General features: G+C 41.9%; 2 protein-coding genes across 5 annotated transcripts in view; one reads left to right on the plus strand and one right to left on the minus strand.

The window, feature by feature from the left end:
- Window positions 1-15,812, minus strand: LOC144597904 (NADH-cytochrome b5 reductase-like). 4 transcript variants are annotated; one of them, XM_078407673.1, is made up of 7 exons: window positions 15,690-15,812; window positions 12,694-12,870; window positions 9,997-10,154; window positions 9,209-9,296; window positions 6,643-6,747; window positions 5,930-6,133; window positions 1-2,878 (listed from the first exon to the last, which is right to left on the minus strand). In XM_078407673.1, exons 2-7 carry the CDS (start codon window positions 12,865-12,867, stop codon window positions 2,675-2,677), a joined length of 933 nt encoding a protein of 310 aa, XP_078263799.1. In that variant the 5' UTR covers window positions 12,868-12,870; window positions 15,690-15,812; the 3' UTR covers window positions 1-2,674. The 4 variants fall into 4 exon arrangements, with proteins under 4 accessions (XP_078263799.1, XP_078263800.1, XP_078263802.1 ...); XM_078407674.1 differs by lacking the exon at window positions 15,690-15,812 and adding an exon at window positions 14,329-14,409; XM_078407676.1 differs by lacking the exons at window positions 9,209-9,296; window positions 9,997-10,154.
- mrpl37 (mitochondrial ribosomal protein L37) overlaps window positions 15,795-26,046 on the plus strand; it is an 18,293-nt gene continuing 8,041 nt past the window's right edge. The window contains exons 1-3 of the mRNA XM_078407672.1: window positions 15,795-16,192; window positions 20,320-20,503; window positions 23,838-23,953. Of these exons, the coding sequence (XP_078263798.1) occupies window positions 15,862-16,192; window positions 20,320-20,503; window positions 23,838-23,953 (631 nt within the window). The 5' untranslated portion in view covers window positions 15,795-15,861. The remainder of the gene's footprint in view (window positions 16,193-20,319; window positions 20,504-23,837; window positions 23,954-26,046) is intronic.

The raw sequence follows: 26,046 nt of genomic DNA on the forward strand, positions 1-26,046 counted from the left end.
ACAGATGGTAGACCAATAAAATCCTATTCTTCAGCATTGACATCTTCATCCTGAAGCCCCATTCCAGATTGCAGGAGTATGTGCTGAAGGACTCACTAACACTAAGCCAACACTAAGGTACTATGGGGGAGAACCACGGTCTAGGAATCTTCTGCTGCTGGACGTTGAGGGTCAGAGTCCATTGAAGATATAGCTCAAACACAGGGAAGGGATACCACCTTCGGGGGCCACGTGGCAAGGGTGTTTTTGTTTAAAGATAGGCGTGAAGACTACTATGACGCCATAGAAGGTATAAACACAGAAGTCAAAATCTGCTCACGAGTCAAAAACAGGTTTGAGGGCATGCAGCAATGAGGATATTCGAACTCTGCCACAGGATAGAGGCTGGCTGAGTGAGAGAGCAAAATTTTTGGAAATAGAGTTTATTATAGGAAAATGTAAGGTTACGCCATTTGGTAGGAGGAACCAAAACGAAGAGAGACTGCCAATGAATGGGGTCCAAAGGAATCTAGGTGTTCTTGTATATGAAACACAAAAGTTTTCTACACAGATGCAACAAATAATGAAGTTAAATCACACATTAACCTTTTTACTAGAGTGTTGGAGTTTAGAAATAGATAATTATTTTTACATTTGTACAAGGTGTTGCTAAGGTTGCACTTGCAGCACAGTGTACATTATGGCCTCCTAATTTGAGGAATTGTATACTAGCCTTAGAGGCCATCCAGAAGATATTCACTAGGCTAACTCCTGGGATGAGAATGTTGTCCTATCATGATAAATTAGACCCATATTCCTTTGGAAGAACAGGGACTGGTCTTATTGAAACACAAGTTTCTCAGCAGACATGACAAAGTAGATGTTTCCACTCGTGGCAGTCTCAAACAATAGGACAGAGAAGAAAACATCAGGAGGGTGATTTAAAACTGAGGTGCATAGAAATGTCTTCTCTCTGGCCTTTAGTTTGAGATTCTGCCATGAGAGGGAACATCTCAACTTCTGAGTGATTTAAACTGAACAGAAAAGGAATCTCTTTTCTCAGGGGCTGGTGAATTTCTGAAATTCTCTATCTATGTTTTGGAGGCTAGAAGACTGGAGATATTTAGAGAGGAGGATAATTTTTTGAAAGCTTGTGGAATTGAGGTGAATTGGCAAAGAGATGGGCAAATCAGCCATGATCATCTTGAAAAGAGTGGTCACTCCTGCTCCTACTTTCTTGTGTTCTTCAAGAGAATTGCGATTGAGAATTTGAGAGGAATGTGTAAGGTTTACAAATTATTTCATTGAAGCTTTACATGCAGCATTAGATAAACACTGAATGCTCAAGTGGAATCCATGCACTTTAATAGCTGCCAGGTTATACGGATATGTGATTAACTGACATTTGTGAGACTACAGTTTTGCATATGTGTGCCTCCAAGAGTGGATGGCAAAAAAAGAATAATCCATATCTATGTGCCCATCCGAAAACCCACTTAAACGCCACTATGTACCTGCCTCCATCATCGCCCCTGGCAGTGTGTTCCTGGCATCCACCATCCTCTCTGTTCAAATTTGCCCAGCAAATCATCTATAAATGTTGCCCCTTTTACCCTAAAGTTATGCCCTCTCATCTTTGACTTTTCTATCCTGGGAAAAAGGTTTGGACAGTCTACCCCATTTATGCCTCTCACATTTTAAATGCCGCTTTCAGGTCTCCTCTCAACCTCCAGTGTTCTGGAGAAAAGAATCCAACTTTGTCCAACCTCTCCTTGTAGCTAATACCCTCTAATTCAGGCAGCATTGTGATAAATTTCTTCTTCATCCTCTTGGGTCTTACCATAAACATCCCCCTTATATCCAACTACTTGCTCGGATGAAACTCCATCTACCATTTCACCGTCCATTTCTATAGTTGAATATCTTGCTACATACTTTGATAGTCTTCCTCAGTCTCCACAACTCCAACAATTTTGGTGTTGTCTGCAAACTTACTAACTAACTAACCCATCTACATTTACGTCCAAGTCATTTATATACATTAGAAGCAGAGATCCCAGCACAGATCCCTGCAGAACTCCACTGGTCACAAACCTCCAGCCAGAACAAATGCCCTTCCCCCACAACTCTGTCTTCTATGAATAAACCAGTTTGGAATCCATATGACCAAGTCATCGTGAATCCCGTACATGTTAATTTTTTGGATCAACCTACCATGGGAGAGTTTGTTAAAAGCCTGACTAAAATCCACATAGATGACATCCGCCGCCCTACTCTCATTGATCACCTTCGTCATCTTCTCAAAAAATTAGATCACACAAAGTCATGCTGATTGTTCCTAATTAGCCCATTCCATTCCAAATTGGAGTAAATCCTATCCTGTAGAATCCTCTCCAACACCTTCCCTCCCACTAACATGAGGCTCAGTGACGTGCAGCAGTTTAGCAGTTCTGTTGGGATGAATTATAGACTTTTGCATAACCTTCACAAACCTGTCGTTCATGATTCTCGTGGATAATGTCATCCAGAAACGTTGAAGTCCCACATTCTTGATATTCAGTAATTTGAACACATTAGTTCTAGATTCCAACATTTACTCATTTTTCAGTCTTTGGCATGGAGTCTTCCAGAAATATCAGAAGCTTTTCTTGGTGTTGCAGCAGTGACTCCACAGTAACAAGGTTCCCATGGTCTACTAAAACACAAAGTAATTGTCTTCTGAAAGGCCTAACTGGTTGAGATAGTTTAGGACATCTTTATTGAATGTTATGGATCCACAAACCATAATGAATGGTTTCCTTCTGCATGAGTTTACAAAGTTCTTCACCATATCACAATTGATACGTCCAAGGTAAGTTTTTTCTCGGTAACTCCACAAAAGATGTGTCAGGTCTTGCTCCTAAAATAATATTTTATGTTACATATTTTTTGTTAAATGCCAATGAAGTTTGTGCTTGATAACTGAAATGTCTTGGATGTTTTTGTTACAGAGGCAAATAAACGGTATTAATGTATGAACAATGTGCAAGTGTTGGAGGAATTCAGAGTGATCAGCAGATGGATGGAGTAATGACCAAGGCTAGAAGTGAATAGGAGATAAAAAGGTATCCAATAAAGAAAGAAAAACAGTAAAATGTTAAGCCAGAGAGATAGGTACAAGAGAATGGGGGGGGGGGGGGGGGGGGAGAGATAAAAGGGAAATGTGGGACACAGGGATGGGAGAAGAGTGACGGATGGTAAGTGACAAAGGAGGGGGGGAGGAGCAGGATGGCCGGGTGGTGGGAGAAACGTGTGCGCCACAGGATGTGGTGGGGGGGTTACTTATTAAAATTGCAGAATTCAACATTCATACCGTTGGGTTGTAATCTAGCCAAGCGGAATACAAGATGCTGTTTTTCCGGTTAGCATGTGGCCTCACTTGGCAAGAGAGGAAGCCAAAGGCGGTAAAGTTGGTATGGGAATAGGAAGGGGAAGTCAGATGGTTAGCAACAAGGAATTGGTGGATTGAGCGCAAGTGTTCGTTGAAATGCTCGCCTAGTCTATGCTTAGTCTCACTGATGTAAAGGAGGCTACATCGAGAGAGGTGCTGGGACAGGTGGTACAATGCCTGTGATTGCAAGGGAAGTATCTGGGGAGGCAGCAGGTTGGATGGGTAACCAAGGATTTGCAGAGGGAGTGGGCTTTAAGGAAAGCCGAAAGAGGCGAGGACGGAAAGACGTAGGTAGTGGTGGGACCACGTTGAAGGTGGGAGAAATGGCAGATAAATCTGTGTTGGATGTGGAGGCTGGTGAGGTGAAAGGCCAGGACCAGGGAAACTATTCTTGTTCTGTCTGAGGAGAGGAGGAGCAGGAACATAAATGCGGGACACAGCGGAAACACAGGTGAGGGGTAAATATATAAGAGGAATGGGGAAAACTACATTTACTGAAGAGGATATCACAAATTTTCTAGAGTGGAAAGCCTCATCTTAGAAGCAGATGTGGTGGGGAAATTGAGAGTAAGGGATGGCATCCTTTCAAAAAGGAGATGTAGCCATGGTAGATGCCAGTAACCAAGTATGGTTGTATATTGTTTCATCTACATTAACCATCTGTTCAGGAGCTACAGAGGTAAATATTATATCTTTTTGTATGTTGACATTCAAGAAACAGACACTCATTGCCTCATTGAAAGTGCTGTATGTTAGTTGAGTCAAAAATGTTTTCACATCCTTAAATGTACAAGAATTAGACATAAATGTACCTCAAGTTCCTTTCTGCTCTCTTACTTATTTTCTTTTTTTTTCGTTACTTGCATTTCTCTTCAGTGCATGTAGTAGTAATGGGAAATAAAGTAGTGGCCATGGGGAATAAAGAAATGGCAGACGAATTGAATATGTTTTTTGTATCAGTCTTCAGAGCAGAAGACACGAGCAATGTGCCAGAAATTCAAGAGGTCAGGGGCAGAAGTTGGTGGATTTATTATTACCAAAGAGAAGATGCTTGCAAAGCTGAAAGGTCTGAAGGTGGATAAGTCACCTGGACTAAATGGACTACACCCCAGGGTTCTGAAAGAGGTAGCTTTAGAGATTGTAGAGGCATTAGTAGTGATCTTTCAGGAATCATTAGAGTCAGGAGTTGTCCCAGAGGACTGGAAAATTGCAAAAGGTAGTCCAGTGTTCAAGAAGGGAGTGAGGCAAAAAGGGGAAACTATAGGCTGGTTAGCCTGATTTCAGTGGTTGGTAAGATTTTAGAGTCCATTATCAAGGATGAGATGTTCGAGCACATGATAAAATAGGCTGAAGTCAGCATGATTTTGGTTGGTTGCCAGCTACTCTTCACATCAATGATTTGGATGATGGCTTTGTGGCCAATTTTGCAGATTATATGAAAATAGGTGGAGGGGCAGGTAATGACAGGAGGCAGAGAGTCTGCAGAAGGACTTGGACAGGTTAGGAGAGTTGTTAAAGAAGTGGCAGGCAGAATACAGTGTAGCAAAATGCGCTGTCATGCACTTTGGCAGTAGGAATAAAAGCGTAGACTATTTTCTAAATGGGGAGAAGATTCAGAAATCAGAATGGCAAAGGGACTTGGGAGTGCTGATGCAGGATTCCCAAAAGGTTAACTTGCAAGTTGAATTGGTAGTAAGGCAGACAAATGCAATGTTAGCATTCATTTCAAAAGGACCAGAATATAAAAGCAGGGATATAAAGCTGAGACTTTCTATGGCACTGGTCAGACTACATTTGGTAGTATTGTGAGCAGTTTTAGGCCCCACATCTGAGGAAGAATGTGCTGGTGTTGGAGAGGGTCCAGAGGAGGTTTACGAGAATGATCTCAGGGATGATTGGGTTAATGTATGATAAGTGTTTAATGATTCTGTACTCGCTGGAGTTTAGAGAGGTGAGTGGGACCTCATTAAAACTTACCAAATAGTGAAAGGCCTAGATAGCGTGGAAGTGGAGAGGATGTTTCCACCAGTCGAGAGAGGATGTTTCCACCACTTTAGAGAGGAGATGAGAAGGAATTTCTTTAGTTAGAGCATGGTGAATCTGTGGAATTCACTGGGAGGCCAAGTCTTGGAGACCAAGTCTTTGTGTATTTTAAAAGCAGAGATTGATCAGTAAGGGTGTTAAAAGTTACGGGAAGAAGGCAGGAGAATGCAGTTGAACGGGAAAGATAGATCAGCCACGATTGAATGGTGGAGTAGACTTGATGGACTGAATAGCTTAATTCTGCTCCTATGACATGAACATGCTTGTATAGCTCACTTCTTCTGTATTTTGCCCATTTCTTTACACATTTCTCAAGTAATCCTTGTTTATTTTTGGCTCTGGTTCCCTCTCCTTTTGTACTCAAGCCACTCTACTTCATCCTTTGATTTTCTATTTCACTCGTTCCTGCCGTTTCTTTCACCAGTCAGTTTAACGCTCGGTCATGGTACCAATCTTTGTGCCAATGCGTGATCTTACCTGGCTCAGAACAAACAACATTTTCACATTCCAGTAAGCAGCTAGTTCCTGGAGTCGAGGTTTCATGTAGATATCTTGAAATGTCCTGAAGCAGCCAACTAGGGTAATAAAAGCTTCATCCTCCTCATTTGCCACAATATATTGGATCAGAGATACCATTGGAGCTATTCCAGTTCCCGAGGCAAATAACAGCAGCTGTTCATACTAACAGATACCAACAAAGCAAATGGTGTTAACACATTGCAAACTTTGATCTTTATTTCAATAACCTCTAGCGGGTTGGTGCACTTGTACTTTACCCAATACACTCCCTTTTTTGAATATATGAATTTGGAAAAGCACTTTTACAGAACACGTTAATAGATGTATTTTGTACTCACTCCATTTTTAATTTTAAAACATATTTTATTATTGAAATCCTCACTAAATTAAGAATCTTGCACAGATTTTTTAGTTATTACTTTAGGAGAACAAGGACACAAAAAAATCTTGTGTAAGAAAGAACTGCCGATGCTGGTTTACATCGAAGATAGACACAAAATGCTGTAGTAACTCAGCGGGTCAGGCAGCATCTCTGGAGAGAAGGAATGGGTGATGTTTCGGGTCGTGACCCTTCTTAAATCTTCATGAAGACCTGGTTCTTCCCCAATCTAAATAATCACGACAAAAACATTAGATTTATTTCTATCCAAGTTCCAAGTTGAGTAACTTACTTGATTTGGTTTGTATGGACAGTTGCCAAAAGGGCCCCTCCAGCAAACAGTATTTCCCTCCTTCCAGGTTTTCACAAATCGAGACATTAATCCATCTTCATAGATCTATTCGAGTAAAAAATGAAATGAAATTATTCCACATATAATTTGTTTTTTGAAATGGCTTAAATTAATTCAGAGTCACAGAGCTGTACAGCATGGAAACAGGTCCTTCAGCCCAACTTGGACATGCGAACCAAGTGGGAAATTCTGGGATAGTTGCATTTGGCTCCTATCATTCTAAACCTTTCCTATCAATATGCCTGTCCAAATGTCCTTTGCAGGTCATTATTGTCCCTCTTACATCTCTCCCCTCTCATTTTAAGCCTATGACCATTAGTTTTATAATCCTCTGGTTTGGCAAAAATACGGTGTTTAATTTACCTATGTCCCTCTTGATTTTAGGCCACCCCTCAACCTCTTGCACACCGAAGAAAGATGTCCCAGCCTATTTATCCTTTCACTATAACTCATGGCCACAAGTCCTGGTAACCTCCTTATGAATCTCTTTTGCACCATATCCGACGTAATAATATCCTACCTGCACTTGGGTGACCAGAGCTGCACGATGTTCCATGTGTGATCTCACCACCAACCTTTTACTTCATATCATAATGCCTCAACCTTTGTACTCAGTTACCTTCCCAATGCTGGCAAGTGAGACAAACATCCCCTTCACCACCCCATCGCTACTTTCAGCGATCCATGTACTCCTGCATCTCTCGGTTCGATAACATTCTCCAAGGCTTCACCATGTACTGTGCAAGTCCTTCCCTGGTTTGACCTATCAAACTGCAACACCTCACGCTTGTTAAATTCCATTGTTAAATTCCAGTGCTTCTTAAACTATTTCAGTGTCATTCACCCTTGAGTCTTTATCACAAAATTTCTTTCACCCTCGACTAAATTTTCTTATGTTTTTTTGTAATTTTCGCCTCATTCTCCCTTGTTTATAATTTTATATTTATTAAGTCACTCACCCTTCATTCACCCCTCTAATTTAATTCGCCCCTCTAATTTCATTCACCCTTGGGTGAACCATTCACCTGTTTAAGAAGCACTGCACTATACTATACCATCAATGTTGGTGTCATCAACAAGTTTACCATCAATGTAACCCATACTATCATCCAAATCATGTCTGTCGATACCAAACAGTGGACCCAGCACCAATTCCTGTGGCACACAACTGGTCACAGGCAATCAATGAGAAAAAACCTACCACAACTACCCTTTGACTAATTCCTCTGTACTAATTTTGAAATTCAATTGTCTAGTTAGAAACATAGAAAATAGGTGCAGGAGGAGACCATTCGGCCCTTCGAGCCAGCGCTGCCATTCATTGTGATCATGGCTGATCATCCACAATCAGTAACCTGTGCCCAACTTCTCCCCATATCCCTTGATTCCACTAGGCCCCAGAGCTCTGTCTAACTCTCTCTTAAATTCATCCAGTGATTTGGCCTCCACTGCTTTCTGTGGCACAGAATTCCACAAATTCACAACTCTCTGGGTGAAAAAGTTCCTTCTCACCTCAGTTTTAAATGGCCTCCCCTTTATTCTAAGACGGTGGCCCCTGGTTCTGGACTCCTCCAACATTGAGAACATTTCTTCTGCATCTAGCTTGTCCAGTCCTTTTATAATTTTATATGTCTCTATAAGATCCCCTCACATCCTTCTAAACTCCAGTGAATACAAGCCTAGTCTTTTCAATCTTTCCTCATATGACAGTCCCGCCATCCCAGGGATCAATCCCGTGAACCTACGCTGCACTGCCTCAATTACAAATTTGGAGACCAAAACTGTACACAATACTCCAGATGTGGTCTCACCAGGGCCCTTTACAACTGCAGAAGAACCTCTTTACTCCTATACTTAAATCCTCTCGTTATGCCTTAACTTTCTTCACTGCCTGCTATGCCTGCACGCCAACTTTCAGTGACTGGTGTACAAGGACACTCAGGTCGTGCTGCACTTCCCTCTTACCTAACCTGGCACCATTGAGATAATAATCTGCCTCCTTGTTTTTGCCGCCAAGGTGGATAACCTCACATTTATCTACATTATACTGCATCTGCCATGCATCTGCCCACTCACTCAACCTTTCCAGGTCACCCTGCAAACTCCTAACATCCTCTTCGCAGTTCACACTGCCACCCAGTTTTGTGTCATCTGCAAACTTGCTCGTGTTACTTCTAATTCCTTCATCCAAATCATTAATATATATGGTACCTTAGATTCCATGTAATGTGATCTTCCAGGCTAGCCTACCAAGCAGGACCTTGTCAACCTTGCTGAAGTCCATATAAACAATGGCTTCATCAGTTCTATTGCTGACTTCTTAAAAAAAAAATCAGATTCATGAGACACAATTTTCCACACAGAAAACCCACATCATGAATTACTTTGGAGTACTATCCTGTATATTATACATTAAACATGTTACATACTGAAATAGGGCAATTGGACTGTGTGGTCTGTGTCAGAAGTGTGATAACTTGACAACAGCACAGTAGTGGCATATTACCTTTATCAGAATTTCAAAGTAACCTTCTGCATCCACAGGACTCACTGGAGTATATGCTCTCTGAACTTCCAGATCACTTACAATGCCCCTGCAAGTTAAACAGAGAGCTTAGTGTCGGCTAGATCACGATGCATCCAATTAAATAATCCCACTCATTCTATAAACTCCCCAGTCGTACGCCTAGTCACCTGCATGGCCTTGCCATTTTCTTGCTATTGTGTCTCAGTATTTGATTAGGCATACTCTGATCAAGACCCCCCCCCCCCTCCTTTATTTCTGTTTGATTCCATTTTCATTACTTCTACTACAACAGCGCTGACAGTGAACACTTAGTGATCAATAGCACTCTTGCTTGAAGAGTCCAATGACATTCTCAAAACTTTGCAAACCAATTAATGTGGACCAAATTTGCTGCAAACTCCTATTGCTTTGAACACTTTAGCTTATAATTTTATTCTTTTTTTCAATGTAAACCAGAATATACAGTAATATTTGAGAAAACAAATTTATGATCATATCTTTTGGTTTAATTAAATCCGCTAGTGACCTGAGACAAAGAGGATAAATGCGTCTGCATTTGAAAAAAGCATCAATTAATTGTTCAGTGAGACATCCTAAAGGATTTCATTTCAACAATATAACATTATATTTCCAAAAAAGCAGCTCTGGTTACAGCTGCCTTTTACTTCCCTCAATTGGTAACTCTTTTGTATGAAGTGGTTTTCAGTTCACAGAGCTGATGTGAATAACTAACATCTTGGATATTTGTAAATGCACAGATCTTTTACCTTGCCACAATATGCTGTCCTACAGTCAATCCGAGATGGCAACCACTAGGCAGCTGGAATCTGTAGAGATAAGCGTCAGCTGCCTGCTGTTCAACACACACTATCACAAAAGCACTCCATTTCTCAGGTACAATTAACTGCGAGTCATTTTGGTTTGACTGAAACAAGATAGGAAATAGGATAGTTGCTAATAGTACTAATGTCATTTCATTTCTATTCATTTGAGCAACTTGACGCTAATACAAGGACAATTAATAGACACAAAATGTTGGAGTAACTCAGCAGGACAGGCAGCATCATGGGAGAGAAGGAATGGGTGACTTTGCAGGTCCAGACTGTTCTTCAGACGGAGACTCCAGGTACCTTGACTCCATCCTACCCCCTGGTCCAATCCCCCCCGACTTATGTCCAATGCATCCCACACGCCCTTTGTCTCTTTAATAACTTCCATTTTCCAGGCCCCCACTCCCTCATCTTTAATATGAACGTTCATCACTCTTCTCCATCCCCTACCAGGAAGGCTTTAAAGTCCTCCATTTCTTCCTCGTCTGCAGAACCGCACAACTTCATCCGACATTTTCACCACCTCCAACGGGATCCCACCAAAAGCCACATTTTCCCAACTGCACCCATTTTCCCAGAGACATTTCCTTCTGCAACTACCTGGTTAACTCATCCCTTCCCACCCAAACCACCCCCTCCTCAGGTACTTTCCCCTGCAACCACAGGAGATGCAACCTGTGTCCCTATACCTCCTCCCTCGACTCCAACCAGGGACCCCAACAGTACTTTCATGTGATGCAGAGGTTCATCTGCTGTTCCAAGTCTGGACTCCCTATATATTGGCAAGACCAAGCGCAGACTGGGCGATCGTTTCACTGAGCACCTTTGTTCAGTCTGCCTAGGCCTATGCGGTCTCCCGGTTGCTAAACGCTTTAACTCCCCTTCCCATTCCCATGCAGACCATTCTGTTCTGGGCCTCCTCCACTATCACAGTGAGGCCAAACACAAATTGGAAGAGCAACACCTCATATTTTGCTTGGGCAGCTTACAACCCAACAGTGAATATTGATTTCTCTAACTTCAAGTAACCTTCGCTTTCCCTCTCTCTCCATCTCTCCCCCATCCCAGTTCACCGACTAATTCCTGTCCTCCTGATTAATTTTACTGTTTGTAAACGTCGTTGCCACCTTCCCCTCAGCCAACAATGAACCATTCTGATTTCTTTGATTATCGTTTGCTTTGATCTGTCCTTTTCACACCTTACATGCTCTGTGTACCCTTCCGTATCTCTAGTTTCCCTTTCCCCTGACTCAGTCTGAAGAAGGGTCTCGACCCAAAACGTCATCCATTCCTTCTTTCCAGAGATGCTGTCTGCCCCGCTGAAATACTCCAACAATTTGTGCCTATCTTCGGTATAAACAGCATCTGCTTCATACACAAGGACAACTGAGATGTAAACGCCCACAACTTTCACTTGAATTGGCATCAAAACAGATGGCAGACAATGCAACAATATAAGGTTTGGATTTCATATTTTGGCATGCACAAATCATTCCTCTTCAAATTGTCTACTTTCCTTTACAGTTAATAAATAGTTTTTGTTGAAAACTGCCAACTTTTATTGATATGATTTTCGAAACCATCATAATATTTATTTATAAACAGATGATCCTGGAATTGCAACTGAGGTGAAGGATTATCAACATGTATACAGCTTATCTTTTAGTTCCAAACACGTTTATTATTAATCATTTCCATATACTAATGTATTAGTCACTGTTACACAAATTGGGCCAGGTCTCAGAACTTTGCTGCATATGCAAGTACTGTACATCCCTTGATCAGTATAACATGCACTGCTTCCACTTTATCCAGGGTGACTACTTCTGGACACTACTACCCGACTTGTCCCCGAATCACTATTTCTTACATTGGTCTAGGTTCTGTCCAACAAGCTGTAGTCGATCCAAACCGGACCCCAAATTAAAGCAAAAAGTTATTTGATCTAACTATCTGTAAATATTAGTACTTGTTGATACTAAAAAACCTAACGGATCCACAACTCTCCTGTCTGCATCATCACTTCTTATACCATGCAGCTACTAATACAGCACAATCTGAGTAACAAGTTGTCTCGAAGTTACTATGGGCTAGACAAGTTCAAGTGATATTTATTGAAGGTTTTAGCAATACTCATACATCGTGTAACTTTTTATTTTACAAAAATCAAAGAGGTATGCTAGTCAATAATATTGTGCCAATTTGATTTTGCTCTCCTGAACTCTGCAATTTCTTAGTGAATTCTTGCATCAAAGTGGAAATTCTTTACATATGAACCTAGACAATTTGTAGCACGTGATTTCTTATCCCGTATCAGTATCAAACTTGAGCTAGAACTCAGCAAACGTACCACTCCAGTCAGATTCACTATATCATGATCATGAGTCTTGGTTGAATTTCAGCTAACCCAGCCTGCGAATTTAGAGGCCAATGGAAATTTTTATCCTGTTGTCTTGCACGAGATGAGTTAATTCTATAACTTTTCTGAGAGTTTCTGGTTTGTATCTTTAGGTACCATGACATTGTGCGTTTACTCATTTATTCTTTAGAAAGGAGAAACTTTATATTCCTCTTTTATAGCAAATATTTCCGACTTATCTCACAACTCTGAAAGGGTTTCCAATTTACACTTACCTCATTATTCTTCCTCAAAAGATGTTGATCTCTGTTTGCTTTTGCCCGCTTCCATTGCCCGAGTTCCATCTCATATATATCAAATACACAGGGCTGACAACCACTACCACAACACTGACTAGGCAGAGGTTCACGTGGTTGAAGAGAAATCCATTCATCATCATTTTCAGCCATCACCTGCAAGATTAAACAGAAATTAATTGAAAATGGCAATGTTGAACATTTGCCCTCAACTCTATAGCACTAAAACTTTTTTTCTACATTGTTAATCTGATTGCTGTTTAAAAATATCAATCAAAATATAATCAACGTACTTGAGATGTAGTGTTTTTCATGTTTAGTTTATAGCAAACGAACATCAATTTTTCACTGTCTATCATGTCTGTCTGAAGGGTCCCAATCCAAAACGTCACCCGTCTATTTTTTCTAGAGATGCCGCCTGACCCACTGAGTTATAACAGCATTTTGTGTCTATCTTTGGTATAAAGCAATATCTGCAGTTCCATATATTTTTATCTAACTATATTTTTCACTATTAAATATAGTTATGCAAATGATCAAATAGCGGAAGATATAATTAGAAATTAGCCATTATTTGAGAAGTGTAGGAAAATAACTGCAGATGCTGGTACAAATCGAAGGTATTTATTCACAAAATGCTGGAGTAACTCAGGTCAGGCAGCATCTCAGGAGAGAAGGAATGGGTGACGTTTCGGGTCAAGATCCTTCTTCAGACATTTTTTGAGAATGTACATTTCCAAAAATACAATTATCGGGGTTTTATGATTTTTTTCTTAAAACCAAACTTAAATGTTGATAGAGACACAAATTATGTAAAATTTATTTGTAAGATTTCAAATTATTAATAAATATCATTCAAGTGCACTGAACAGAAAAAGTCAAAAACACCTCATCAATTTGACATTATAAAACTGCTCAATATAAGATTTACAGTTTACATATTTTTCTTAGGGTGTTACTATGATTCTTTACTGGCCTCGTCCATTACTGTGTCTCAGTAGATTTAACAACATAAATTAAAATTAAGAAATTCTGGAATTAAAACTAATCTCTTTCACAAATACAAAAGTGCAATGATTGTAGTGCAAGAATAGTAAGCAGTGTAAGGCGTGTGGCATAGTGAAGATTGTAAGAAGTTTCTGGCGAAGAATATTCCAATTGAAACATTAACTCTTTCTCTCCACAGTGTTGCCCGACTAGTGTTTCCAATAATTTTCGTTTCTGTTTCACAAAGGATTGTTTAATGGCGGTGGAGAGCAAACTTATTTGAGACTTTACAAAGACAGGTTCATTTTCCTGCAATTGCCCCTCCCCTCATGCTCAGATTATTGAAGTGGGTGCCCAATTCGATGCGTAAATCGGTCTGACTATCGCAGTATTGTAAAGGGGCACTCACAACGAGATGCTGCCTGCCTGAGTTACTCCAGCATTTTGTGTCTGTTTTCAGTGTAAACCAGCATCTACAGCTCCTTCCAACACACACAACAGTCTGACATACTGCTTGTACCAGTAAAACTGAGGTGTCCACAGATATCAACTGAATGCAGAATCCACCCCCCCCCACACCTTTTACTGGAATCTATCGCTTTAAACCCCGTCCACTATATTTCTCACCTATAATTTTAGAGATGGGACATCACTACAAATCTGTGTGGTTGATGCTGAGGCCAGTCATACCTGGGAGTTGAACTCACATCTGTCTAGCCTGGAACAGACACATAAACCAGATTGTCACAAAAGCAAACAGAATTTTGGGCCTTCAGAGAAATTTATCCGGTTGTGACAAACCAACAAAGGAGGTAGCGTACAAAACACTTGTCCGCCCACTGTTGGAATATTGCCAGACAATATGGGACCCTCACCAGAAAAATAACATTGACATTCTTGACAAGGTTCAGGGGCGTGCAGCACGGTTTGTTTGTGACGACTACTCAAGACAGTCAAGCGTCTCCGATATGTTAAATCGCCTTGGCTGGGAGTCGCTGGAGTCAAGACGCACCAAAGCCCGCTTATGTACTGTCTACAAAGAGACTCATGGCATCATCCCCAGTAACACATCTCACTTCATTCAATCCAATACGCAGAAATTTACAAGACAGTCCTCAGGTCACTTCACTTACACTAGAATTAGAGCAAACAAAAACAGTCACTATCCCAGATGGACTATCCCAGAGTGGAACATCCTTCCCGACACCACCAGATGTGCACCAACCTTGTCACTCTTCAAGTCACAGTTCGACAACTTGGACATGTCACCAAACTTGCCCACATAAAAATATAAATAACCCTTTTGCAACCAGTACCCACGCGAGGGAAACCTGCACGAGATGGCCCAGCTGTTGGCGGTTGTGCAGTGTGGAAAGTGGAAAGCAGAAAGAAAAATAGCATGCAGCGTAGGTTTACTAGGTTAATTCCCGGAATGGCGGGACTGTCACATGTTGAAAGACTGGAGCGACTAGGCTTGTATACACTGGAATTTAGAAGGATGAGAGGAGATCTTATCGAAACGTATAAGATTATTAAGGGGTTGGACACGTTAGAGGCAGGAAACATGTTCCCAATGTTGGGGGAGTCCAGAACAAGGGGCCACAGTTTAAGAATAAGGGGTAGGCCATTTAGAACTGAGATGAGGAAAAACTTTTTCAGTCAGAGTTGTGAATCTGTGGAATTCTCTGCCTCAGAAGGCAGTGGGGGCCAATTCTCTGAATGCATTCAAGAGAGAGCTAGATAGAGCTCTTAAGGATAGCGGAGTCAGGGGGTATGGGGAGAAGGCAGGAACGGGGTACTGATTGAGAATGATCAGCCATGATCACATTGAATGGTGGTGCTGACTCGAAGGGCCGAATGGCCTACTCCTATTGTCTATAAAAGTAAAACTGATGTGTCCACAGATATCAACTGAATGCAGAATCCACACCATCCCCACACCTTTTACTGGAATCTATGCTTTAAACCCCGTCCACTATATTTCTCACCTATAAGTTTAGGGATGGGACATCACTACAACTGAGTTGATGCTGACGCCAGTCAGAGCCCGGACAGGCCGAGTCAAGGTTCAACACCCACCATCCTTTTCGAAGCCTGGTTGCCAGAGCAACAGGACGAGGCCTACGTTTCTTTTCTCTCTCAGAAGCCTTGGATTAGTTCATGGCGATGTGGAGCAGAGCTCCGCGCGTTGCAGTGGCGGGCTTCGTGCCCGCGTACTCGGACTGCCGCGTCCTCCATGTCACCGCCGGCCGCTTGATTCGGGCCCAGCGGCCGAAGGAGAGGCCGGAGGCCGTGGAGATCCCCGGGCTGGAGCCCATCACCTTCAGGGACAGGATGCACTTCGTGCCGGGCTTGGCTGAGCCCAAACATCCCGCCTGGGAACGCGAGTGGGTGGATCCCCTCCACCGGCGGGGCCCCAAGTACGAGGAGATGCCCCTGTACAAGGAGAGACCATGTTACACCTTCCACCAGAGAACCAAGCTGCTGGAGGGTAAGCGCCGGGCTGCTCGGGGAGATTTTAATGTCGAAAAGCGAGCAGGAATCGGCTGTTTGTCCTCTTGTGCCTGCTCCGTTATTCACTGGCTCAGCCACAATGAGTAGCCAGCCACAGTCTCCCAGCCCATAAATAACAGGTATTCTCAGTCTAATCTGTAATGAGATGCTGCCTGAGTTACTCCAGCACTTTGTGTCTACCTTCGATTTAAACCAACATCTGCGTTTTCTTTCCTACACATGATCAACCGATCATTTCCCACCTATCTCCCGCAGACCCATCTGGTCTATTTAATTTTCTCTTGTTTGGCACCTTATCAACCACAGCCACTGATCCCACCTTATCTATTCGACTCGATAAAGTTCGTTTGCAGACCCAGTCGACTGTCCAATTTTATTATTATTTCCAAGTACAAACATGATAATAGATCCAAGCATTTTTCGTACTGATATCAGGCTAACTAGTTTCTAGTCTACTATTTTTCTCTTTCCTTTTTTCTTAATAAATGCAGTTATATCAGCTATGGGATTATTTCTACAATCTATGATATTTTATAATTTGGCAGCCAGTGCCTTCATTGTTTTCACAGCCACCTCCTTCCAAGCTTTGAAGCACCTCAGCAAGTATCTATAGATATCTATCTATATACAGATGTGTATTTATCTGTATATTCGGAGGTTATATCAGTTTTCACTCATTAATCTCCCCCAAAACTATTTTGTTCCTCTCACTGTGGATTCACTATTTCCAGGAGGTTACCTGTGTCATCTGTGAAGATACTTTAAAAACAAATCTGTGCCTGTTGCTTCTTTCCAAACATAATTTCCATGGTGTAGGGGACCCACATTAGTTTTTGTAAATCTTCTCCTTTTTACATAGTCGTACAGACTTTTACAGTTTGTTTAATGTCTCTTGCTAGATTACTTTCATATTCCACTTTTCAATTTCTTGGTTTTCCTGTGCTGAAATCTCTTCTAAAAATGTTCCCAATGTATAGAGTAGCTGCTCTTTGTCCTGCAACATATAATGTTGTCAATTTTTGATGAGTTGGAAAGATACACAGAGCAAAAGGAAATGGAATTTAATCTTGAGAAATGTGAAGTTTTCAATTTTGGGAGAACTGTTACGATTAGAACATTCACAATGAATGGTAGTGTCATTGGGGGGATTGAGAAACAGAGCGGGCCTGGTATACGTCCAAATACCCTTAAAGCTACCACTACAGGTAGATAAGATGGTTAAGAAAGCTTACGGGTTACTTGCCCATTAGTTGGGCATACAATGTGGCAGCAATTAGCTCACAGTGTGACTAAATAAAACTTTGCTTAGGCCACAGCAGACGTACTGGGTACAGTGTGTAGGAAAGAACTGCAGATTCGGGTTTAAATCGAAGGTAGACACAAAATGCTGAGCAATCAGCAGGAGATAAGCATACAAAGGAGGGGAAAAGAGCATGGTGTTGGAAGAACTATTTACATGTTGAGACTATAAACTGGCAGATTAAGTGTCCTGAATTGTCTGTGCCAATTTTACGTTTATGCAAAACAGCAACACTACATGACCCTCCTGTCCAATTGGATCACAGTACGAATACTCAAGCACATAGACACATGCATGATGTTCATGCTTAAATGATAAAGTAGAACAGCAAAGAAGATCGCTGCTCTCTTCTGACCCCTCCTGGATACCACTGGAGAAGCACAAACATCAGCATCTTCCCAGCTGCTCAAATTATCTCCAGCTTTTCCTGGACTAAGTTAGATTTGTTACCGGAACATTGAGGGCATTTATATAAATAGAGGAGAATAAAGGTGAGAGTAAATGTAAGATGATTTGCACCTTTTTATTTCATTGAATTCATTTAAATATGTTTTAGTTGTTTTCGGTGTCCTTGAATGTTTTAATTCTTTATAAACTTTCAGGGCATTATTAAAAATTTAAAGTAATATGGAAGGTTTTTCAATATTTCTGAATGTCAGAGACACTCAAAATCATTTAAGCTCTTTGTCAATTTTGACAGCTGGGTATTCAGCCAACTGGCAAAGTAGTTCTGATGTTATTTACAGTGGACACTAATTTTGGTTGATCAGCCATGATCATATTGAATGGCTCAAAGGGCCGAATGGCCTTCTCCTGCACCTATTTTCTATGTTTCTATGATGAAATTGGGGCCCACTTACTGAGAGAAGTTTGTGCTTGGTATCTGCTCTTTGGCAAGCATGTGTATTTAGTGGGCAGGGAACTGATTAGTTGGCCTGCAGATATGGCTTTTATGTATTAAAACTGATGAATTTTTGCTGAATGTGCGTGATATAACTTGCATGTTATTAATATCTATGTAAATAATAAAAATAGATTTAGAGATGCAGCGTGGAAACAGGCCCTTCGGCCCACCATGTCCGAGCTGACCAGCGAACCCCACATACAACGCTATCCTACACACACAAGGGGCAATTTGCAATTATACCTAGCCAATTAACCTACAAACCTGAATGTCTTTTGAATGTTCCTAAATAAACCTGCGATGCAACCCAGCAATCTGTTTTTTATGTTGCATCCATAGAAGCTTTTGTAAGAGGCATTGGAGACATGCTGTATTACTTCAGGAAGTAGAGGCATCGATGTGCCTTTTGGCTGTAGCATCAATGTGATTGGTCCACGACAGATCATTGGTACCACTAATACCAAGGAACTTAAAGCTCTGAACCATTTCCACATTGGCACCATTGATGCAGTTTGGGGCATGTGCTCTGTCATGCTTTTTGAAGTCGACAACTAGCTCCTTTGTTTTGATTATATTGAGGCAGAGATTATTGTCCTGCTACCATGTTACTAAGTTGTCTATCCCCTTTCTGTACTCTGACTTGTTGCTGTTTGTGACCTGGCACATCACAGCGGTGTCATTTGCAAACTTGTAGATGGAGTTAGAGCCGAATTTGGCCATACAATCGTGAGTATATATTGAGTATATTAGGTGGACTGGGACGCATCCTTGTGGGATACTGATGTTGAGAATTATTGAGGAGGGGGTGTTGTCATCTATGCTCGCTGATTATGGTCTGTGGGTCTGAAAGTCGAGGATCCAGTGTCAGAGGGAGGTACTGATTCCTAGGTCCTGGGGTTTGGAGATGAATTGGGATAAGATGATGGTGTTGAAGACAGCGTTATAGTCGATAAATAGGAATCCTTGTTCCGGTGATGTGTTTAGGGCCAGGGACAGCTGTGGATGTGTTGTGACGGTAAACAAACTGCAGCGGATCAAGGCTGGCTGGGACACTGGAGATAATGTACACAACCACCAGTCTCTCCAAACACTTCATGATGGTGGTTATCAGAGCCATTGGACGGTAGTCTTTAAGGCTCTCTACCATGCTTTTCTTTGGCACCAGGATGATAGTAGTCTTCTTGAAGCCGGTGGGGTCCTCCGAATGGAGTAATCAAAGTTTAAAGATATCTGTGAAAACCTCCGTTTGCTGATCCGCACCGATCCTGAGGATATGCCCAGGGACTCCATCCGGACCTATTGCCTTCCACGGATTCACTCTCAGGAGTGCCGGTCTTGCACCTGTCCCAGTAACAGTTGGTACAGGCGCACCCGAGACTGGCAGGACAAGTGATGTTTCTCTGCCGTCCTTCTGCTCAAAGCATGCATAGAATGCTTTTTCATCGGGTGGGACCCTTTGTTGCCGGTGATACTGATGCTTTGTTGCCTGTTCTAGGCTGCAAGCCTTGACAAATCTGTCATTGCCTCGGAATTCCAGCTTGGTCCGGACGGAATCCCCTCTTGGCATCCCTCGGGATTGTTTGACTTGAATGCTACGGACTTGGACTTTACCTGGGAGTGGACCTCGTGGTTCATCCATATTTTCCAATTTGGGAACACGACTATCATCTGCCCTCTTTGGTAAAGTGTCCTCCACACACTTGTTGATAAAGTCTGTGACAACATTGGCATATTCATCTAGGTTAGTAGCAAAATCCTTGAATATGGACCAATCCGCCGACTCAAAGCACTTGCAAAGGATCTCATCTGTTTCCTTGGAATATTATTGCAATGATCTTGCTGTTCCACCTTAACAGTGTCTTGTTTTTTACATTGTTATGTAATATGTTTATGTCTTCAGGTGTTAAACAAGCTCTTTGGCTGACCAAGTCCAAATTGATAGATGGCCTTCCAAAGCAGATATTAAGCATAGCTGAGAATCCTGCATATCGCATTGAAAACCAGGATGAGCGTGTTAAGGCCGCTATCAGTCATGCTCGCTTTTGGAGTGCTCCTGAAATTCGTCCTGAAAGAGATCGGTTTTGGTAAGCATTTGGTTATTCTTTAATTGAAAAAAATACCAGTGAAATAATAAATGTGTTTCATCTAACGTGGGTAAAATGCTTATATTTCCTCAGGAAATGAGGTTCTGAATAGTATCACAAAATAGATCAGCCAGCTGTCTCAATGCATATTAACTCTACACTAAAAGGTTTGATGCAAATTTGGATTATTTGTTAAATCATGTAAACTAAAATGCAAAAATAAGGAAATTAAGTTATAAAACTGAATACTCAATTGTGAATCCTTGACCTGTTACAACTTGGTATTTCAAGCCATTTGCATTTAACCTATTATCACACTTAAACTATAATCATAATCTCTAGACACAAGGAGCTGCGGATGGTGGTTTACAAAAAAAGGACAAAGTGCTTGAGTAAATCCGCAGATCAGGTAGCATCTGATCTGCATGAAAGGCAGTTTGTTTGGGAATCTTCTTCAGCCATGATTTCTAAAGTTACTGTCTGATTGTCTATTCAGCATTTGTTAAATTGATATTTGGTTTTCCAAGTAAATGCTTTTAATTACATTTTGTAAAACCTGACTTTTGTTATCCTTTGCCTGGTCAGTCTCCCTTGTAATTCAAGCCCTCCAATCCCACTAATAGCAACGTGAATCTATTCATCAGCCTTTTCAGCTTAATGGCATCATTGCTATCATTGGGTGACCAGAACTGCACACAAAACTCATAGTCATATAGCATGGAAATGGGCCCTTCAGCTCAGCCTGCTCATGACAACCAAGGTGTCCCATCTGCATTGGTCTCACCTACCGATGTTTGGTCCATATCCCTCTAAACCTTTCCTATCCTTGTATCCACCCAATTGTCTTTTAAATGTTGCTTTAATTTTCACCTCAACTACCTCCTCTGACAGCTCATTCCACATACCCACCACCTATATACATCTCTATAAGATCACCCCTCATCCTCATCCTTCTACGCTCCAAGGAATACAGTCCCAGCCGGTCCAACCTCGCCCTGTAGCTCAGACCTTGGAGCATCAGTCCTGGCAGCATCCTCATAAATCTTCTCTACGCTCTTTCTAGCTTAGCAACATCTTCCCTGTAGCAGGGGGGCCAAAACCAAACACAATACTCCAACTGTGACCTCACCAGTCCATGTACACTGTGACATAACATCCCAACTTCTACACACAAAACCCTGACTGATGAAGGCCAATGTGCCGAAAGCCTTCTTGACCACGTTATCTACCCACGGTGCCACTTTCAAGGAACTATGTGCCTGCAATTCTAAATCATTATGCTCTACAAAATTACCCAGAGGCCTGCCATTTACTGTGAAGGTCCCGCCCTGGTTAGACTTCCCAAAATGCCACATCTCGCATTTATCTGCATTAAACTCCATTAACCATTCCTCTCTGCCCACTTGCTCAACTGATCAAGATCCTGCTAAAACCTTTGATAACCATCTTCACTATCTACAAAACCGCCAGGTTTAGTGTCATCTGCAAACTTACTAATCATACCTTGTACGTTTTCATCCAAATTATTGATATAAACTACAAGCAGCAATGGGCCCAGCACCAATTCTTGAGGCACACCACTAGTCGCAGGCCTCCAATCTGGAAAAACAGCCTTCCACCATCGCCCTCTGGTTCCTTTCCTGAAGCCAATTTTCTATCCAGTCGTGAGTCCACCTTGGATCCCATGCGATCTAACCTTCCAGAGCAGCATGCCATGTGGAATCTTGGCAAATGCCAAGCACTGAAATCTATCTAGACAATGTCTACCGCTCTGCCCTCATCAATCTCTTTTAGTTAGATCTTCAGAAAAATCAATTAGATACAATCATATCATATCATATCATATCATATCATATATATACAGCCGGAAACAGGCCTTTTCGGCCCTCCAAGTCCGTGCCGCCCAGCGATCCCCGTACATTAACACTATCCTACACCCACTAGGGACAATTTTTACATTTACCCAGCCAATTAACCTACATACCTGTACGTCTCCCACGTACAAAACGGTGCTGACTGTCCATAATCAGCCCTCATCTATCTAAATGCACTTGTATCTTATCCCACAGAATCTTCTTTAGTAACTTTCCGACCACCGATGTTGGGCTCGCTGGCTTGTAGTTACCAGCTTTTCCTTGTAGCCTTCCTTAAATAGAGGCACAACATTTGCCACTCTTCCAGCACCTCACCCATATTTAATGATGGGCCGTATCTCAGTCAGGGCACAGGCAATTTCTTCTGCTTCCCACAGTGCCCTCGGATATATCTGATCAGGCCCGGGAGATTTGTCTACCTTCATACACGTTAGGACGTTCAGCACCTCCTTGACCATAATACTGATTGCCCTCAAGACATTTCCATTGACTGCTTCAAGTTCCCTCCGTCCTCATGCCTTTCTCCATGGTAAAACAACAGAGAAATGAGGACCTTGCGCATTTCCTGAGGCTCCACACACACTGATTCCTCAGGTGCCCTATCCTCTCTATGGTTATCCTTTTTCACTTAATGTACTTATAAAATCTCTTTGGAATATCCTTAATATTATTTGCCAGAGCCATCTCCTTGCCCATTTTTGCCCTCCTGATTTCCTCCTTTAGCGTGCTCCTCAGTTTCCGAAACTCCTCCAGGGATACACTTGATCCCAGCTGCCTATGCCTGTCTCATGTCTCCTCCTTATTTTTGACCAGAGCCTCAATTTCTCTCGTCATCCAAGCTTCCTTACGCCCACCTGCCTTGCCCGTCACTCGAACAGCAACATGCATGCCCTGAACTCTTGTTAGCACACTTTTAAAGCATCACGCTTTCCGACCATTCCTTTTCTTTTTTTAAAAACTGCCCCAATGCCCTGGCCCCTAATTGGCAAAAAAATTATTAAACGCACGAGGTTAATAAGGGGAATTCATACATGATGTGTAAAAATTTACGTCGATTGAATTGGGAATGATGTTTTGAATTTGGATGAAGTCAAATGGAAGAAGCTTTGGTGCATTCATTTCTTTTTGTCCGTTTGCCACATTGGACAAATGTCCGTTTGTCACCATAAGAACAGTATTTAATTCCCAATTCTATTTATTTTTAAACTGAGTGACATGGTAGATCATCTCGGAGGACAGTCAAGCGTCAATCATAATGCTGTGGGTCTGGAGTTACACAAACAATGGACCAGATGAGGTTGACAGATTTCCCTTCCCAAAAAAACATTAGAGAACCAGTTGTGTTTCATGCTTACAGCTGATGACTTGTACTGGAATTGATGGTGGGTGACAAAGTAGCATGAACAAGACGGGCTGCATTTCTCTTTTAACTTTTCTCATGGTTTTCCTTTTTCTTTTAGCCCTGTGCTGTTGCAGGACCTCCTACACTTGTGCAGACTCCAGCAGCCACGATTCCCCACCCTTGGAAGCAGGATGTTAGCTGAAAATTACCGTGTATCGGCAACATGGGAGAGAGGTCAGTCAGCAAGACTTCTATTGAGGAACGATTGGTGGAAGAGGAAAGGGGGAAATTATTCACCAGCTTGCATTCTTCTGCGTCCTTTCTTAAAGTTGTTTTTGTCCACCTATAGAAACTGATGAAAATATATGCAGATGTTGAAATGTGCACAGATGCCCGTGTCTACCTTTCAAGAATCTATTGAATTTTATCCCACACACCAGCTTCTTAATGATAATCTTGAAAAATTGTTCCTGGATGTGTCTTGGTATAACTCTGATAATCTAACTTGCAGGATCTAGTTGTGGCAATCTGGAATAGTTGAGTCAGATCGAGTTTATTGTTTTATACCAAAGTATGGTGAGGTACAGGTACATTGAAAATCTTGCCTGCAGCATCATCATTGGCACATGGGCTCAGATAACACAAATCATGTTATATATAAATGTATGCAAGTTGTACAAGGCACTGTTACAGAAAAAACTAAAAACAAGACATTAGTACACATCACAATTAGAAAATAAGTCGATGGTACTGCACGAGGTGGTTTGTAATGTTCTGTTGCTGAGGAAGTAGATTTTCTGAATAGATTTTTGGATACTATTGTCACCCTAAAACACTTTCAAATCATTTTTAGATGTTACAAAATATAATAAATTTTATTTGGTCGGTTTGAGGTGAGCACTGGTATTGGAGCCTCCGTGATTCGGATGCAAGAACCACGTTCCCAGGGACGATGGGAGTTGCAAGTGGATGTGGCAAAGATCACCTGATAAGACAGGTGGCAAACCATTGGCATTTCTGATGATTGACATGGTGGATTTTCTGAGTTTTATTGGTATGCCTAGTTATCTCTTAAGTTCCAATGGATTTAAATCAAACACACAATCCGTTGGTATGCACCTGGTTTTAAATGCCCGTTGTCATGAAACAACTTCTTCCTTGTTGGCCCTTAGATTTAGTTTCTATTATTTTAAATTTGTGACCTCTGGTTATCGATCTGTTGGCAGAAGAAAAGTTGTTCTCTTGAAACCCCTATTTTGATTTTCTATATCAAGTAACACCATAGCTCAGTAGGAATGAAAACTGCAGATGCTTGGTTAAATCGAAGGTAGACACAAAATGCTGGAGTAACTCAGCGGGTCAGGCAGCGTCTCTGGAGAGAAGGAATGGGTGCCGTTTCGGGTCGAGTCTCGACCCGAAGCGTCACCCGTTCCTTCTCTCCAGAGACGCTGCCTGACCCACTGAGTTACTCCAGCATTTTGTGTCTACACACCGTAGTTTACTTTGCTGTAAGCACAACAATCTCCAGTCATCCAGTATTATTGCCAAAATAGTCCATGGAATTGTCCTGCTGCAGCCCTTTCTTTACCTCCTCCAACGTCTTAAAATTAATACTTTTAACGTGTGTCTTCAGGATGGCAAATGTTTTCTAACTGTAGGAGGGAATGTGGTGCTATACCCATACCTTGTATCTGGCTTTACTCAGATAGGCGCAGACACAAAATAAAACAGCTCGTAGATCAGTGGTGTGAGTCTATCGAACAAGTCGGGTTTTGAAGGCCTTAATAGTGCACACGGGGAAGCACTTTGAGAGAGCCCAAAGTGTTGCTTCGTGAGCATTTTCCCACACTGGCCAATTACAGGCTGTGTATCCTACGACGAGGCAGTGTGATACCAGGAGGCACAAACTGCAGATGCTGCAATCTTGAGCAAAATGCATGGTGCTGGAGGAACTCTGGATCAGGCAGCATCTATGGAGGGAATGGACAGACAACCTTTTGGGTCAGGACCCTTCTTTAGTCAGATCAGTCTGAACATAGAACAGTACGGCACGGGAACGGGCCCTTCGGCCCACTATGTTTATGCCGAACATGATGCCTAGCTGAACTGATCTCTTCTGCCAGTACATGATCCATATCCCTCTATTCCCTACATTTCCATGTGCCAATAATCAGCACCTATCAATTCCCTATCAGTGCCCGACCCACTGAATTCTTTCTGGCACTTTTGTGTTTTGCTTATCATATGCCAGAATAGTTTTGCTCGAACATGGTTAATACTGAAATGACAGTCTTCAGCATTGCAGATAGATGACCATCTAGTCCATG

This window comes from Rhinoraja longicauda, chromosome 11 (genome assembly GCF_053455715.1).
Source record: "Rhinoraja longicauda isolate Sanriku21f chromosome 11, sRhiLon1.1, whole genome shotgun sequence".
Taxonomy (NCBI): domain Eukaryota; kingdom Metazoa; phylum Chordata; class Chondrichthyes; order Rajiformes; family Arhynchobatidae; genus Rhinoraja; species Rhinoraja longicauda.

Coding starts and splice junctions, on each gene's coding strand:
- LOC144597904 (XM_078407673.1), bottom strand. CDS start 12,867: ATGGCTGAAAATGATGATGAATGGATTTCTCTTCAACCACGTGAACCT. Junction 9,297..9,996: donor GGACAGCATATTGTGGCAAG/GTAAAAGATCTG, acceptor TTTAACTTGCAG/GGGCATTGTAAGTGATCTGG. Junction 6,134..6,642: donor GTCCATACAAACCAAATCAA/GTAAGTTACTCA, acceptor GGTATCTGTTAG/TATGAACAGCTGCTGTTATT.